This window comes from Thunnus maccoyii, chromosome 2, assembly GCF_910596095.1.
Source record: "Thunnus maccoyii chromosome 2, fThuMac1.1, whole genome shotgun sequence".
Classification (NCBI taxonomy): Eukaryota; Metazoa; Chordata; class Actinopteri; order Scombriformes; family Scombridae; genus Thunnus; species Thunnus maccoyii.
Genome location: NC_056534.1, coordinates 19,363,847 through 19,382,129, shown reverse-complemented (window position 1 = coordinate 19,382,129; position 18,283 = coordinate 19,363,847). Strand labels below are relative to the sequence as shown.

The 18,283-nt window shown below is 40.2% G+C and overlaps 2 protein-coding genes across 10 annotated transcripts in view; one reads left to right on the top strand and one right to left on the bottom strand.

Annotated features, from left to right (window-relative positions):
* Nucleotides 1–2,224: 2,224 nt before the first annotated feature.
* On the top strand, nt 2,225–8,104 carry LOC121885823 (intelectin-like; the record flags this gene model as incomplete). Its single annotated transcript, XM_042395598.1, has 7 exons — nt 2,225–2,276; nt 2,372–2,530; nt 3,531–3,778; nt 6,808–6,966; nt 7,049–7,166; nt 7,736–7,839; nt 7,930–8,104. Coding segments are annotated over 7 exons (993 nt in total), but the record flags the coding sequence as incomplete, so codon positions are not given.
* Nucleotides 8,105–9,147: 1,043 nt separating this feature from the next.
* Nucleotides 9,148–18,283, bottom strand: part of slit2 (slit homolog 2 (Drosophila)) — a 95,344-nt gene continuing 86,208 nt past the window's right edge. For 4 of the 9 annotated variants that reach the window (XM_042388030.1, XM_042388057.1, XM_042388047.1 and 1 more), the window contains 8 exons: nt 17,613–17,706; nt 16,492–16,629; nt 15,081–15,321; nt 13,988–14,118; nt 13,739–13,893; nt 12,379–12,733; nt 12,050–12,264; nt 9,148–11,013 (listed from right to left, as the gene is read on the bottom strand). In XM_042388030.1, the coding sequence (XP_042243964.1) occupies nt 10,757–11,013; nt 12,050–12,264; nt 12,379–12,733; nt 13,739–13,893; nt 13,988–14,118; nt 15,081–15,321; nt 16,492–16,629; nt 17,613–17,706 (1,586 nt within the window). In that variant the 3' untranslated portion in view covers nt 9,148–10,756. Of the gene's footprint in view, nt 11,014–11,041; nt 11,749–12,049; nt 12,265–12,378; nt 12,734–13,738; nt 13,894–13,987; nt 14,119–15,080; nt 15,322–16,491; nt 16,630–17,612; nt 17,707–18,283 lie in introns of those variants that run through there. The other 5 variants (XM_042388003.1, XM_042388022.1, XM_042388013.1 and 2 more) reach the window with 2 other exon arrangements.

The window sequence follows — 18,283 nt, the reverse complement described above, 5'->3', positions numbered from 1 at the left end:
ATACTCACTTGTTGCCATCACAGGGGTTGTTGACTTGCTGGTCACATAGTGTTCCCATCACAGGTGAAGCCACGGTGCCCTGTTGGGTGCCAGTCACCCTTGATGCAGGCGCCTCTCTGGCAGGGCTGGCACCATATATAGAACATCCATCACCTGTAGGTGACTCCAACTGTATGTAAGAATAGTCACCATACCAAAGAAGATTAATAAAACAAAAGTGAAATACATATTTAATAATGTGTCTCCCATTTACAGAGGTTGCATGTATATGTTAGTGAGTGAGAAAGGTCATCACAGGCCTTGCTGAGTGAAGTTCAGGGAGAATTGAGGGATGATAAAGTGATTACATCTCTTAATACTGACTGACTACACACTTCTTATTTCGTCCTCTCTCCATTTCATTCTCATGCCATGTTCACATGAAGAAACTTTAAATGGGCCACAATTGTCAATGTTGAATGTGTGAGAGTTAATGGAGCCCTCGAGGCTGCAGGCAGGACAGAGCAAGAGAAAGCAAGAGAGAGACACGAGTAGTTTCAGGAGGCGCTGTTGATCGATTTTTGTGCTTCAGGTGAAGGACCTCATCTAAACTAAGGTAACTAATACTGTGAGGCTGCAGCGTACATGGACTTTCAAGAAAAGCATGATAGTTTACTCACCATAAACTCCAATATTTGATCAGTTTTAACATAAGAGTTGTGGAAAATCAGCCTATAGAACAGCCAGAATGTGTATGTTACATGTAACACTTTATACAATTTTCCCACTTAAACAAGTCAAGACGAACTGAACAGACTACCATGATGACAGAAAAAGTGTGTAACTGATTTTTGTGTGTACGTTATAGGTATTTTACACATCAGCAACCTTTTTGGTATGTGACCCTTTGAAATGAAGCAAAGGCGTGTTGCAACCCCTCGTCACATGTTGTAAGTTGATGAGATGTGAGCAGTTTGACTAAAGACTGCATCAATAAAAGTTTCTCAGTCAAAGAGCAAGATTTGTCATCAATATTGACAGTTCTCCGCCAAAGTCCAACATTTTGCAACAGTCAAAATAATCCAACAATTCGACTGCTGTTGATAATAATTAACAACCACATGCAGGGAATTTCCGAAGGTTAGGCAACTCAAAATGTAAACTTTGTTCATATTAAGAACAGCTATAAATTTACTGTCTCATACACTCTTTTCAGTTGAGAAAATATCCTACAGACTGGATGTCCTTCAAACTAGGACAGAATTTACATCACAGGGTTACAGTTTGCAGTATTATTGAGGTAGAAGCTTGTTTTCAAAATGTTGATCTTGCCCAGGTGTTACCTTTTGAGAGCACATTGATTATAGCTTTTAGTAGAGAGTGTAGTAAGAAGTAAAACTGCTGAATATTTCCTCTGCTGCTTCATTGACTAGAAATGACACTTGCAGATATTATGTTGCAATCAACACTTTTATAAAATTGTTCTACTGCAGAAACTAGCCAGTTCTTATAAATTTTTGTTCATTTTGTTGCTGTTATTTACATGTATCTTAATTTTGTTTGGGGACACACTTTATCTTTTAATTTGCAAATTTCCATAAGACAGAAAAACAAATTCAGTTTAATTTCACACTTTCAAATATAGGAGGCAATGTTTCTATCTAGGAACTAATAATGCATTGTTATGATTTGGATCCAACTTTTTGGACCCAGAGAATGTTGCTTTTAAGACATTACAACCCACTGTTTTGTACTGTATTTACTGTAGCTCTAAGACTTTTTGTGAATATATATGACAGGGTTTGAATATTAGGATTTTTACGGGTGTGTGATTATTGATACAGAAAATAATGTCTAATGTCTTGGATGCAGCTACATGCTGACAGTGTTTTGTGTAGACATATTAATTGTCAAATTTGGAAAAAGACTGAAATCCAGTGGAATTTTTAACTGTTTTTACACTGCAAAAACTGTGCATTTGGCCCTTTGTTTTCATCACACTTATTACAGACGTGAACCAGAAAATGTGTCTTCATTGTTGTCATTACATATCTACAAAATCTTCAGTTGGTTTTCCAACTGAATTGAGGAGCTAGCTGAAAAGACAAAGGAAGTTTGATGCTGGAGGAGGATTTCCTGCAATTGAATAACATACTCAGTCTGTAGTAATGGGTACAAATATGGTTCTTTAATGTTTAAATATATTTGCTATATTTTTTTCACAGACATGTTATATCATATTATTTTGCTGTTGGTGGTTTTGGTGTCAGTGGAGCATGTATCCTTTGCAGCACCAGGTAAAATAGAACATGTACACTCATGATATTTCCTGCATACGCTCATGCACTGTTCATTCCAACAGTACATCACTGCTATCTAACGCTATTTTCAGTAAATGAGGAGCTCACGCAGACAGACACCATCACAGATGTCAAGACAACCCAGGACCTATCCAGGACAAACTTTGAACATTTGGAGAAACTGAGGAACAGATCCAGTTATGTTGCGAGGAGCTGTAAAGAGATCAGGGACACATATAATGAACGAGAAGGTAAGCAGGCTTTACCTGCAGGAGATGTTTCTCCATGCAGTACTTTGAAATTAGGTAAACTAGAGAGAACAGGGCCCATCCCCTAAACGCCTCTCATGCGTCTGACTATCGGTAGATGCTACAATTTACCAATGATTCCTAAATGCCACACATGCAGGCTAACAAAGTTCCCGCACACGAGGAAGGGGAATAGAGCTTAACTCTCTAAATTTTTTCAGTTCATTCTCTATGGTAGTTATCACTACAGAAATAATCCCATCTCTGACCACAATGTGGGTTGCAATGGCAGATTGGCGCTGTCCGCATTTCCACTTGTTGAATCCACGGGCAGAAGAAGAAACAGAAGCTATGTTGTTTATGAGGTATCTTTATATATTTCTGAACATGCCTGAGAGATCCAGCACTAAGTCTTGAACTTACATGCCAAGTTTCTTCCACAGTAATGTTACACATTTCAATAGTACAGCTTAAATCTCTTAAACGTTTTCAAGTCATTGACACTATGGATGTGATCCCACCTCCAACCATGATGTGGGTTGCAATGGCAGAGTGGAGCTGTCTGCATTTCTGCTCGTTGACTGCACAGGCAAAAGAAGAAGCAAATCAACGTTGTTTATGAGATATTTCTATATATTTCTTGAGAACTGCTCATCCAAACAACTTCACACATCAACACTGCACTTCCTGGATTCCCTAGAAATCCTACTGCCAGGTATGAAGTAGATCAGGATTGAGATATGCTGAGGACATTCATACAGACAGACAGACAGACAGAGAGACAGACAGAGATTCCTTGCTCTATATAGAGAGATGAGAGATAGACTTCTAATGCAAAGGAAAATTAAACATCTAATTACAGTTTAATAAATTAAACGTGTTGCAGTCCCCTCAAACACATGTTCTGAACAAATATTTAGTCATACAACTCACCAGCAGATGAATAATAAATTAAAACAAAAGTGGGTATTTTTTTCAACAACATTTACTACAATATTTTCAGATGGGTTGTACTACCTGACCACTGCTAACGGCATGGTCTATCAGACTTTCTGTGACATGACCACTGCGGGTGGCGGCTGGACGCTGGTGGCGAGTGTCCATGAGAACAACATTCATGGAAAATGCACAGTGGGTGACCGCTGGTCCAGCCAGCAGGGAAACAATGCTAATTTGCCAGATGGAGATGGGAACTGGTCCAACAGAAACACCTTTGGAACAGCAGAGGGTGCCACTTCAGATGATTTTAAGGTACCGACACAGACATGCCGCATACAACAATATTCGCTTTTATAGGACACTGACAAATATTACTGTATTGAATGCCATGTAAAGAGAATCCTTTTCATGCACAAACAGTATCTTCTCAGTATTTCAGAAAATAGGTTAACTTAGACCTGAAAGTCCTTATTCTGTACAAAAATATTTTAAAAGCTCATTAGATGACAATTAGAGGTTTCAGCAGTCTGATTTAAACAAATCAAGTTGGTATCTTACCAGGTGCTGAGTAGAATCATATAGGGTTCTTTGGCTTGTCCCCATAGGAAAACCCTTTTTGGTTCCAGCTGGAACCTTTTAAAAAGGTTCCACCTGGAGCCCTTTTAGAAGGTTCTACCTAGAACCCAACAGAAAGAGTTATACCTAGAACCATATGTGAAAGGTTCCACCCAGAAAACCCTATGAGAAGTTCCACAGAGAACTCATCTATGGTGTAATGGTTTCACCCAGAACCCTCACTAGGGGTTCTTTCCAGAACCTTTTCACTCTCTAAGGGTTTCATTTCAAACTCACCTAGAGAGTTCCACCAAGAACCCTATTATATTTCAAGGGTTTCACCCAGAACCCTCTTGTCTTCTGAGGGTTCGATCAAGAACCACATTGTATTCTACAGATCAGGCAAAAAGTTACTGAATCCCATATATTGTATATTGTTGTCATCCAACATTTTAACAGTCTATGTTACAATTACCAATTTTTACAATTTTGACATTGAGAAAACATTCAAACAATTTTGAACGAGAAAAAAATGTATTTAAAAATCTTGGAAAAATGATGCATAAGGAGGGGAGACTCTCTGAGGATAAACCAACAAAACAGGAGAGGCTGTGTAGGTCCCGGCGGGGACAGGTCAAAAGTGAGCATAAGACCAGTGGAATCAGCAACATGACAAAGAGGACACAAACAAGCCAGGCACATCAGGCTGTCCTCAGCAGGTGAATTCATGTAATCTCCAGCAATAGTGACATAGCAGAGAGGGAAGAGAAAAAAAGACAGTTAGTAGCATCAATCCAAGGTATACTTACTACACCAGATGAAGCAATAGGCCATCTACAAACAACAGAGTAATGCATGGTCCAATGAGAGCAATCAGAGTATGGGCACATAATAATCGTAATAGCAGAACAGATTGAATAAGCCTGTCCTCCAACTCCTTTACTAAAAACCTTAACTGGCACACAAGGTGAAAGTGAGGGAACCCCACAAAGTTTTCACATTAATATATCTAAAATAGTCCACCTGTCACCATAAAAGTCCTTAGTTGGAATCAAGCTTGCTGAAATAAGATATCAGATTTAGCTTACCTTGATTCAGGTGATCATAAAATGTGTGAACAGTAATCACTATTGATATGTCACACCTGTTTTGTAGAGAAGGGCAGACCATGTGGTGCAATCCATAGGGAAGACATAGGGAAACCAGCTCTCAGCTCCCACATACTAACCCTGGCAGGGCAGCCAGCTCCCAGGCCCCACATACTAAACCCCAGCCTTTCCCCTGGGAGACTGGGGTTCAATTCTCAGCTCCAACACCCCTCCACTCTGTAGCCCTCCATCCCCCCCAGCCCTCCCACCATCCATAATAAAGGAAAAATAGATAAGGAGGGTCAACTGCTCTCTCTCCTAGGAGAAAATAAAGGGCAATTTAATTAGGGCAATTGCCAGAGGTTGTAATCACGGTGGTCAAAACAAAACTGACATGGTGGCTCAGTGGGTAAGAGTACAGCAGTGCTATTTTGAAGAATGCGGGTTTAAGACACGATCTTCCCACCAGAGAGCACATCATGTAGCTACATTATATATATGCACTGTATTCTTACATTCTCACTCCTTATAAAAGCACCAGTTAAGTGTTGTTCATCATGAATTAGAAATTATTAAAAAAATAAAAATAAAAAAAATAAAAAAAGTCTTCAAAAGACAAATGCCTCACAACTCAACCCTCGTCTCTATGGTCTCTCCACAGCCTACAACACCTATACACGGTGTATCTCACATTAGAGGGACTAACCAATTAACATAGTGTCTGTTCAATACAGGTACGCAATTAACTATTGTATGGCATGAAAAGATGGTAAAGAAAGATTATGGCAGAACAAAAGTAAACTGAATTGATCCAGATACATGTACATTTAAAAATACTATGTGAAATATGGGTAAACATTTGAATGTTTTAGGGTGAGGATCTTCTAATACCCATGCTTTCAGCAATCCTTGAAGAACTCTTTCTTCCAAAAAGGGTTTTTCAAAAGCAAATGGTTCTGGGTAGAATCTCAGCCCTTCAAGAAGAACCCTTTTGGAACCCTTACTTGTATGAGTGTAAGTATGGAGGAGGAAAGATCACAGCAAGCAAAAACAGTTTCAATGTAAATGAACACCTGACTATTGTTTTAAGACGGGCTTCAAAAATTGTGAACCTGTCGTTCACTACACTGAGAAACATTGATTGTTCTTACTGTTGCATGCTGGGAAATCTTGAGGAGAGGCATAATGTCATTTATAAAAAATAACCTGAGTTGATGTTTTTGACATTCAATCTTTTGTCAGAATGTGACTTTTTCCGACACCACATTGTATCTCTTATATTTTATAATATTTTATATCAAATGATCAGATACAGTAACCTTATCCTTTTTTTCATCTCCCACACATTTTTTGACGAAATGTGTTCCTCATTTGCATTCGGGTGTGGGAACACGCTTGTAGATTACTTTAAAGTTTTGGTTTGCTGTATGCTGCCCTTGGTGCTTACTAACTCCACCTGCAAACCAGATAATCTACATTCCCCAAGAGACACATGTGGACTCAGTTTTTGTGACTCATTAGTCACTAGTTGGCAGATAACAGCGTTTTCTACTGTGCCCAGTTAGTGTCCATCCACTGTCAGAGGTATAGCAAGTCTCAAGATGGAATAATGAGCACTGTCTGTCATTTCATCATTTAACAATTGAAATGTGATCCAAAGCATGATTAGAGCTGTGATAATAGTGTACATTTTTACAGAATCCAGGTTACTATGATATAGTAGCAGAAGACATGTCTGTGTGGCATGTTCCCAACAACTTCCCACTGGAGCACTGGAAGCTGGCAGCCTTCCTCCGCTACCACACTGACAACCACTTCCTCCGTCTGTACGGGGGGAACCTCTTGCAGCTCTTCAAGGTAACTTAATCAGTAAGGAAGTGCTTGTAAAGTAGTCAGACTACAGGAACTTCTAACTCTTTATAATATGCTTTTCCTTTAGCAATATCCAGTGAGATACAACGTTGGCTCGTGCAGTGACAGAGGACCAGCTGTTCCCATTGTGTATGACCATGGAGACACAGAGTCCACCAGAAACTTATATGGACCCAATCCAAGAAGTAAGAAGTGTATCTATAAAGAGGAAGCTGTTTCACCATCATTATTGTGTATCAATCATTGTTGTATTTATGGAGGAAAACATCCTTTAGAATTAGGGAACACAAATTGCATTTCAAATCAACTCTCTGCTGACAGCTGACATTTTTGTTAGATTTCAGTGGATGGTTTTCAAAGGCAGCAGAAGTGAACTCTTGAGACACACAACATAGTCAAACTTTCTAAGTTTGAATAATGATGAAGTTGAAATCAAGGGGCCTTAAAGTAACACAACATTCGTAATACCTTGGAACCATTAATATATAATTACATTTTCCAGCAATTCATTACATTAATAGTATTTCTCAAAAGAATAGTTTTGGAAAACATGTTTCCTTTCTTGCTGAGAGTGATATGAGAAGATTGATACCACCAGTATCAGAGTATGTGGCTGTGCACAGGAAGCAATTAGCTTAGCTTAGCATAAAGACTTGAAACAGGGGGGGGACAGCTAGCTTAGCTCTCCCCAAAAGTTGAAATATAAGCTATTTTTGTTTATTTTCTGTTTTTTTTGTTTTGTTTTTTATGAAAGGTGAGTTTGAAGCTGGTTTCATCACATTCAGAGCAATAAACAATGAACGTGCAGCCATGGCTATCTGCTCCGGAGTTAAGCCGACTGGATGCAACACTGAACATGTAGGTCTGAATCCATCATTGCTCTTCTGCATTATATAATGTATGTGCAATGCTATACAGTGCATTCATGCTCTTTGTTTCTGTCACCAGTACTGTATAGGAGGAGGTGGATACTTCGCTGAACACCCCCCTAATCAGTGTGGGGACTTCCCATCATTTGACTGGGACAGACTGGGACTGGGAGGAGGCTGGAGCGCTTCCAAAGAGATGACTGAGGCGGCTGTTTTACTGTTCTACCGCTGATGGCAAAACTACATCATATTCATCTGACAATTACATTTTTAACATGGATATGAAAGTGTGTGTCTATTGTAGCATTGTCGAACTTCATATTCAAATAAAATATAAAATTTTGCTTGTTGGAAGATTTTGAGAGCCAATGGTTATGTTGGTCTGATGGTCTGATGGTCCAACACTTCAACAAGTTGTCCAAATTAAACAATACAATTAAAATACAATACTGGACTCCAGAACATCACGTACAAGTTTTCTTCTGATATGTTGACTCTATGAAGAGGACAACATTACAAGTCACTTTTGTTGAATAAACTCAGTTAAGGTTGGTTTAGTTTGGCCACTTGTTTAAGGTTAGGGAATGATTGTCATTGCCATCCATCCACCCTGACCTCGTCCCTCTGCAGACTTTGTGGCTTTTTTACGATGAGTTTCTCCTGTGTGTGTGTGGAGCCTGTCCTCTTTCCAGGTATCCATGATGATGGAGGTTATGTGGCTCAGGTCCTATCTGATTTTGGCAGTACCTGGAGTTAGTCTTGTCCTGCTGATCAGATTCTTCATAGATGTTATCAGTTTATCCATAAATCCTGTTTCTCTATTCTGTATTTCTGTAATTCTGCTTTCTAGGTCTATTCTGTACACACAATATATATTGCATGTTCCAAAAATATGAAACGGTAGCACATCTCAAATTTTCTAGTCAATAAAAATACAAACATTTCATTTTTGGAACATGTTCACTGGATCTTGGGTTTAACACTCCACTGAGAATCCCATTGTTGAAGTGAAACTTCCTTCTCCAGTTCAATATCTATTACATGTATGTTCATTCTGGGAGAGGCATTAGATGTGACTTTAAGAACTATTAACTAGTTAACTGAACTTTTTTGGGGGGAAAAACCATAAAAGACCCTAATTATTATTTGTATATGTCTTAAAACATGTTTGAAGAATAATGGAAGATAACTGTCTCCATTACTGTCCCTCAAAAGTTGAATAATCATTGCTCATGTTGTGGGGAATATTTCCCACTTGAACCTTTTTGTGTGACAAAAAAGGCAAAGGTGAGAAGTGTGAGGTAAATATTGTGTTTAATAAACAAACATCAGTCAGGAAACTGACATTAGTCTGGGGATGGAGAAGGGGGGAAATATAAAGCACAATGCACGTGTGTAGAGGTGGGGGACATATTTATCTGTTACACAAGGCGCCCCTGTACAGTAGGAGCAGGAAGTTCTATATAACATACAGATCAGGATCCAAGTCTACGGTACAAAAACTTAGCAGCAACATGTTAACATCGGAGACCAGGGGGCTAACAAAGTAGTTTCATTTAGAAAAAGTCACAGTATTCTTTAAGCATAAATTTGTTAAAAAGGTAAAAACAGTTCTAAGGATCCTCTAGGGTCAATGCTACTCACAAGATCTGTGTGTGAAAGACATATGTAGGGAAATTATCTATACATTTATACTCTAATATAAAGACCTTCTGGTAATGGCACAGTACAAACTCTCAGGAAACGCGACAAAAATATACAATGTCTTCACGTCACATTTGCAGATTAAAATGTAACTAAGGTCTCTGGCAAGCACAATAGTTTCAGTGATCAAAAAAACAACTTCTCTTCAACCAAAATAAAGGACACCATTTTGTTAGTTCAGCTATCTTGACAGATTATGTCTTTTTAATACAAAAATAAGGACAAATATAAATTAATATATATTAAAAGAATCAGATTGATACATGGGGGATCTACTGAATAAGTACAGGTATTTATGATACAATAAATACTTGTCATCCATGACTGGGGGTGGATAAACAGAGAGTAGTGTATTTAACCTGGCAGGTAACATATAACTCTTCTACAGGTGAGAGCATTTGTATGTGTGTGTGTGTGTATGTGTGTGTGTGTTGTTCAGTAGCTGTATAAAATACCACAAGTTTGATCACAGCTGTGTGTAGGATCGTGCGCACAGTCTCAGAGGGTTCAGGAGGTCTGTTAAGAGAGACTGCAGACTACAGTGGTGGTTTCTTGTGTTGTAGGGGGGGAAGGGGGGGGGGGGGGTTATTACTGCCTGCACTCTCCCATGCCATAATGCAGCTCCTCCTAGTGGTGAGTCTGTGGTACTACCAGTTAAGGTTACTCCTATAAATCACACAACTCACAGACAGGAAGCAGGAAGTTTACAGGAAGCGGTCGGCCGTCAGTGACCGGTCAGTCCTCCAGGGAAGAGACAGTGGCACACCATTGGAGTCATCATGACCAACAAAAAGAAGTAGATGTAAGGAAAAAGTCAACTCTTGTGTTTGTTTGTTGTTTTTTTTTTGTCTTTTTCTCCACTTCATAATAAAAAATAAGTCTGTTTTTGTACTTTACAATACAATTCAACATCCCCACCGAGGAAGCATCAATCATCAGTCCAGCACTGACAAGGAAAGAAACTCTTTTTTAGTTGTTTCTCTTGTTTTTTTGACTTTTTTCAGGGTTTTTAAAAAAAAAACAGGGTTGGTGGGGGGAGGACGTGGAGGGTGGAGGGTTTTCTCAGGAGGACTGGGACCTTGGACAAGGGTATACAGGGATCAAGTAAGGCGGGCAGGAACACAAAACATATCTGGAGAGGAGAAAATCTGCCGAGGGTGCGGTCTCTTTTTTGTTTTCTTTTTTTTTTCTTTCTAATTTTTTTATGAGGAACACTTTGTACAGCCGCACTTGACCACTTTCTCCACTTCCTGGACAAAGGAGGAGCCGTCAGTGCACTGGAAGGTGTATTTCCTGCGTTTGCTGCGGAGGGGGGTGCAGCAGGTGCCCTGTCCCTCTGCTCCCCCCGGGCAGCTGCCTCGACACTCTAGACGGGAGACCTTCTCCTGGGTTTGGCACGCCGCGTAGCCTTGCTGTCTTTGGTAGACATCTCGGACCCGTTCCCCTCGGCAGGCCACCTCTGCGGGGATGATGAGGAAACACAAGGGTTACAGCTTATCCATGCTTTTACTGTTGTTTTGAAGCAACAAGGAAATGACGACAAAAGTGATCTGAATGGTGAGAATGAAACAAGTAATGAGATGAGTAACTGAACAGATCAGTGGGGTGTAGAGAGAACAAGAAGATGACAGTAAGAGGAGGCAAAGAGACGTCATGAGGGATGACACACTGCAAAAATACCCTTATACAAACAAAGAAATTTTGTGTAATGCAGAGAAATTCACTATAATAAAAAAACATGCCAAGGGGCCAAGCAGAAGTGACTTCTTAAAACTACAATAAAAATCAGGCCACAACATAACACAACACAACACAACACAAAACTATTAAAGAACAGTTTATATAAGCATTGAAACTTTAGACATTCCATCGCCATTGTTTCTTATTTCATGTCAACAATAACAAGTTTAATCCTGTAATACAAATAAAGCTTGAGAAGATTTTCTTGGATAAGAAAAAAAAGAAGACTTAAGCATCCTAAAATAATACATGACAACTTTCTTGAACTGCCATTTTTGCAGCACATAATGTGAAAGATGAAAAATACATGTTGCATGATGTGAAACAGGAATTATGGGTTGCATTAGAGAGGAACAGAGAGAAAAATCAGAAAAAGAGGGCGACAGTAAGATCTGACCAGGCAGTCTCACCTGAGTAACCCCTCGCGTGGGATTAAGAGGAAGCTCAGGAGATGCTGAGTTGAAAAAGCATCGGGTTAGAAGCGTTAATGCAGAAACACATAACACTGTTAGATGCACACACACTGCAGAGAGTCTTCATGAGTCTTTCTAAGTAACAGATAGCAAAGCAGAAGCTTAGAAGAGATTCTGTTAAGAGAAACATGTTTCGATTAAAAAGCTTGAAAAGTACTTGGCATTATTTTTGGAGGATTGTGAGAAGTCAGTTTACTGTACACACAGATAATATTTAACACACACAGACACACCCAACATACATGTGCATGACCCCCGAACACACTGTTATGTTTTTCTCACCTCTGTCGCACGCCTCCCCTGTATATCCACTGTTACACTCGCAGTATGCCTTGCCCAGGCCTGACACTCTACATTTGCCGTGTTTGCAGCGAGACAGACTGCAGGGGTTAGCTGCGTCTTGGTCCTGCTCATCGCAGAGCACGCCGGCAAAACCAGGCTGACAGCGACAGGAGTAAGAGTAGGAGTTGATTGGAAGGCAGGTGCCATGAATACACCTGAGGATGAAGGAGGGAGCGACAGGAAAGATAAAGACGTGGACAGATACATAGTAATCCCATCACATACACATTCACATAGAGGCACACAAACTACTTGTATCAAACACTCACTTGTTGCCATCACAGGGGTTGTTGACTTGCTGGTCACACAGTGTTCCCGTCCAGCCCGGGTGGCAGGTGCAGGTGAAGCCACGGTGCCCTGTTGGGTGGCAGTCACCCTGGACGCAGGCGCCTCTCTGGCAGGGCTGGCAGCCTGGCTCCACCCCGTGGCCCAGCCACTGCCTAGAGGTGCTCTGTGCAGTCCCAGAGTTTGGAGCCCTGGGTCCCGGCCCAGCTCCCAGGTCCTGGAGCTTCCCATTGATATACAGGTTACGGAGGCAGCCATGGAAGCTGGTGCCGTTACGTCCACCTGAGCCGTGCTGCAGAGCTGACAGACCTCCAGAGGCTGAGGCACGTTCTGGCATACCTGAAAGTGATTAGAGAGATCAGAGCATTGTTAATGCAGAGGTACAATAAAACTAGTCATACTAGTCATACGATCTAAATGCTAAGATAAAACTGTTTTAGGATTTAGTTCGATAATGTTAACTGTTGTGATGCACCTGCTCTCTGGCAGGCGTTTCCACAAGTTACAGTAAGACTATTGATAGGTCTTATTCTACTCACAGCTTTTAAAACCAATCAGTGAAAGGTGAAACGTTTTGTAAAACAAAATAACAACAAATTAGAAATGTGTGCTCTGTGTGCTCTCTTTCTGCTCTCGGTCAGCATATGTGCTGCAGTGTTTTGAATAATCTGCAGTTTATCTTTTTCTTGGGTTCTCCACTAAAGAGAGTCTTGAAGTAATCAAGCCAGCCAGTGATAAAAGCATGCATTAGTCTCTCAGTTCCTTTTCCAGAGAAATGGCTGTACTTTGGCAATGATTAAAGCTACTTCTGGTGATATTTCTTGTGGGCTTCAAATTTCAAATGAGGATCAAAATGCACATCAAGGTGAGCTCCAATAGAAAACAACCTTTTTCTTATCTTTGTTCATCAGAGGAACTTTTGAGAGGATCATTATACAAAACCAGTAAATATCTAAAGAGTGAAACAACCCATTAAGGCCGATGACAATTAACAATCTCCCTAATGCCGTGCTGTAATCATCACAATATATTTGTTACATAATACCAACAAAATGAATGAGCTCATCATTCAAAAAATAATGTATTAATTAGAAAATATTCCAGTGTCTTCACATAGCAAATAGAGTACAAATAGCGTACATTTATACTTCAAAGCCTTATAGAAAAAAAAAATCCAGGTTAAAACATAAATCTATGCAGCAATGAGCTTAAAATCAAATCAAGATAATCCTCTTTGAGCTGCAGAGGAATGAAGTATCTGCCATGTGTCATTGCCATTGTTCTCCCACTCTCTCTCTCACACACACACACACACACATAGACACACTGTGCTTGGGTCCTCACCTCCCAGGTAAAGCGGGGAATCTATGTTAAGTGTGGACTGTTTGCCGATGGAGTTGATGGATTTAGGCGGTCCGCCATCGATGGACAGAGACAGAGTCTGGTCTGATGCTACCAACTCAACAGCATGGAAACTGCCATCATTCACTGTCTCCACACTGAGAAAGAGAGAATTTGTCTAAATATTTGTATCATCCATCATGTGAGTGTACTGTTGGACATTTCTGCTGGCGCTGCTGCTTGAATGTGTACCTGTATATAGCAGAAGGAGGGTAGGACCCGGTGTCGTAGCTGACCCGCAGGCGTCCCCTGTACAGCTCCATGGCAATGTGATCATTGTCCCCTTTATACAACAGCACACCACTGTCCTCATCTGTGGCAATCTGAAAACACAACAGGATGTACTTGTAAGGGAACTTATTGCCAGTGGTGGAAGATTTAGAGCTTTTTCTCTACAAACAGCTGCCTGCTGCGGCTGAAAATGACACTATGAAAGCGGTAAGAGTGAACCAAAACAGTAAAATTGCAGTCGGACAGCTAAACAATGAGTTTGAACTCACTAAAAAGCTCTGTAAAGCTGAGGGGAGTCAGGTGATAATTTTCTGTTGGTTCATATATGAGTGATGCCTCTCATATTACACACATAGTTATTGCAAAAAATATTGATTATAGAGGTTTTAAATAAACACGTTATCAGCAAAATGTACAAAAACTTAAAGTACTTGGCTTATGCATTATGTTGTTAGATTGTTTATACTGATGCATCAGTGCACAAGCAACATTTTACTGTTGTAGCTAATCAAAAAGGAGCTATTTTAATACACTGTAAAGTTAGGTAGTTTAGTCCAGTTGTTTTCTACCTAGGGGTTGGGCCCATCCAAAATGTCACAAGATTAAGCTGGTGGGTTGTGAGATGATTGTGGTAGAAAAGAAAAAAAAAAGTGTTCTGTTACATTATGTTGTTATAAATAGTAGTGAAATATTGGATAATTTAATTTAAACTGATGCTTAAAAAATATTTAAGTGAAACCATTTGAGATGTTTAGAGGGGAAATCACTCTTTGGTGGAACTGCTAACTGCTTTTTTGTAAGGGGTCACAATATACTATATAATTTAATATACAGTATGAAAATGTATTTTATTTGAGTTTATTATATGTATTAATATTAATCTCAAAAAGTAACTAGTAACCCGAACTGTCAAATAAATGTTGTGGAGGGAAAAGTACAATATTTCCATATGAGATGAAGCAGAAGTATAAAGTGGCATGAAAGGGTAATGCTTGAGTAAATGTACTTATAGTATTTACTTTCCACCATTTTACATGAGTTAAACTGAGCGCACCTGTAAGGTGATGTTAGTCTGCGGTGAGATGAGATCGGAGGGAAGCTGCAGGTAGGACTCGCGGTTGACAAAGTTGACGCTGACTAGTGTCTCACAGCGCTCGCCCTCATAGCCTTGGAGACACTGGCAGCGGGGGTCTGTTTCCATAACAACACACTGCGCCCCATTGAGGCACTCATGGTTGTCACAGGGGCTGGTGCGAGGGAGGACCATGGGTGGAGAGAACTCGCAGAATAACCCACTGCAACACACACACATGCACATTAAATATAGCACACTTGAAATGGTGTTCTTTCAGATTATAGGTTTGATGCTGTATGAGGGACAGCTAATAAACCTAGTATTTCTAATCAGAGTTAACAACCTTAAAGCTGCTTTTAATATTTCTCTATAAGACTCAGCAGACTAAAAAAGCAACAATTAAAGTTTTTTTCAGACAAAAAAATCCTTAGGTATTATTCATTAAGATCATTTAAGACCGAAAAACTGAAAAAGTTTATCTGTTCTGTCATTGCTGTGTCAGTGTGGTTAGATCACATTTATTTGACAACACACCTGTCATCAGATTTTGATTCCAAATATTGCTCAATCCTGATTGGTGCATGGAAATACGTCACATTGTGTTTTTTCTGCTAGTGAGTGAAACCAGTAAAAACACCAAACAGAACAGACTGGAATGTCTCACGTCAAAAAACCAAAACTGTTCAAGTTTTGTGAGAAAATTATGTGTTCACATAGGGCCCAAACAGTAATAGGCCTTTTCATATGCCTTTTCAAGTGTGATGATGTGGATTCAATTAATTTATAGAGACTTGAAACTTGCTTGAAACTGATAGTCTAACAGAGTGAACATGTTGTATTTACTTTTGTTTTTATTGTCAAAGTGTGGTGCTGCAGCAGTGAACAACTTTAAAAATTCTTTTTATTGGTGCTCTCGAGGACTATTTGTCATCTGAGATTTGAGAGTGGGCTGCCAAAAGGAATTCACAAGCTTGTTGTTGAGAAATCAAATCTGAATACACCAACATGGAGGGCAGTTTTTAAACTAGTCCCTTTCCTTTCCCCAAGATAGATAGATAGATAGATAGATAGATAGATAGATATATAGATAGATAGGGCTGTTACTGTTGCAATAACTAACAATAAACACAGGGGGGAGCCCCTCCTACACCACATGAGGATGGTCCAGCAAATGCTGACACCTCAGTTTGGAAAGAGTCATTTAACAAAAACAATTTGAATCTGTTAGAAATGTTTAAATAAGCTGAGGCCAAAGTCAGTAATGCAACAAAATTAAGATGCACTGCACAGATTTGTTTGTTGTTAACGTTTGGTTTAATGCTGTTAAAACAGCTCAGGTCAACAGAATAATAACAGTATGTGTGAGTTCCTGCTGGGAAGTGTACCTCACCTGTATCCCTCTGGACAGACGCAGGTGTATCCGTTGACGGCATCAATGCACTGACCTCCATTCTGACACTTGTTTTCTTCACAGTCATTATAGTCCAGCTCACAGTGCTCACCGACGTAGCCTGGAGTGCACTCACACCTACAATGCACACACATGCAAATGCATGAACACACACAGATAGAGACAGAAGAACTTGTTGATACTGAACCTCCATCTGCAATCTGCTCTTTGCAACGACACAGCTGCTCCTTGGTTAAACAAACTGTGTTGCCTGTGGGTGGATTTGTTGTAATTGCTTGTGTTGAGGACATTTTAACACTAAAAGGAAAACATGTCAATTCCCTGTTGACCCCGCCACACACAAACACACACACACGCGCACACACACACACACACACACACACACACACACACACACACACACACACACACACACACACACACACACACACACATCAGACCATAGTCACTTTTGGGGACATTACATAGACTTACATTCATTTCCTGGAGACTTACCCTAACCCTAACCATCACCACTATTTGCCTAACCCTAACCTTATCTTACACTACCCTTACCCTAGCCCTAACATTAATCACTGACCCCCAAAATTTTGCTTTTGTCCCCAATTAACTGGTCCTAAGTCTGAAATTTGTCCCCAAAAGTAGCCTATGACAGTCCACACACACACATACACAGTTTTGAGAGAAAGTGGGATCCACTCAATAAAAGGTGCTTTTAAAGGCTTAAAATGCCTTATGCACACACACACACACACACACCAAGGAACACTATACTGACCACAGTACACACTGCAAAGGAGTAAAACAAAAACAAGGTTCAGATAAAATCTGGACAGGAAACCTTATGAGGGAGCCAAAATCACACTCCCAACACCTCCCCTCCTAACACACACACACACACACACACACACACGCACACACACATATACAAGGAGCTTATCTCTGCAGGGAAAAATCAGCAAATCATTTATTTCAGTGTGAGAAATGTTAGTACTCAAATCCAGCGGGAAAGAAACGAGACAACATTGCTAACTCCACCAATTCTGCATGTGTGTGTGTGTGTGTGCGTGTGCATGTGCGTGTGTGTGTAGTCCACTCACTTGTATCCCTGAGGGGTCAGAATGCACTTTGAGTCGTGCTGACATGGGTTCAGCTCTGGGGCACAGAAATCCAGCTTCTCTTCACATAGCTCCCCTAGGAACACACACACGCACACACACATACACACACATACACACACACACACACACACACGCACACACACACACACATGCCCACACACACACGTGCGCATGCGCGCACACACACACACACACACACACACACACACACACATAAACAAACCTCAATACCATTTTAATACTTTGCATACTTAGGTGAAAGTATAAAAAACATCTCTATATTTTGAACTCTTAACTCAGAGTTTGTCTCTACTTGTGCATTTTAGCATGACTGAGCATCTTTGTGTGTATACTGTATGATGTATATTACTGTGTCTGTACTGCATGTGGCACAAATGTGTGTGTTTGTGTGTCTGTGTTGTATGGGTGTGCATTCTGATGATGGATGACTCTCTTGTGACCAAGACCAACAGTGGTCTGATAAATGATCTCATCTCTGGGAATGTCATATTCCTGATGATATTCCCGGGTGTATCCCGAGCTTCCTGAATCTCAGAACTCTAAATTGATTACTGATGAGGCATCAGGGAATAAACCAATACTTCTGCCAGCACTGTGTCCACTGTGGGGATAATTATATGATCACTTGG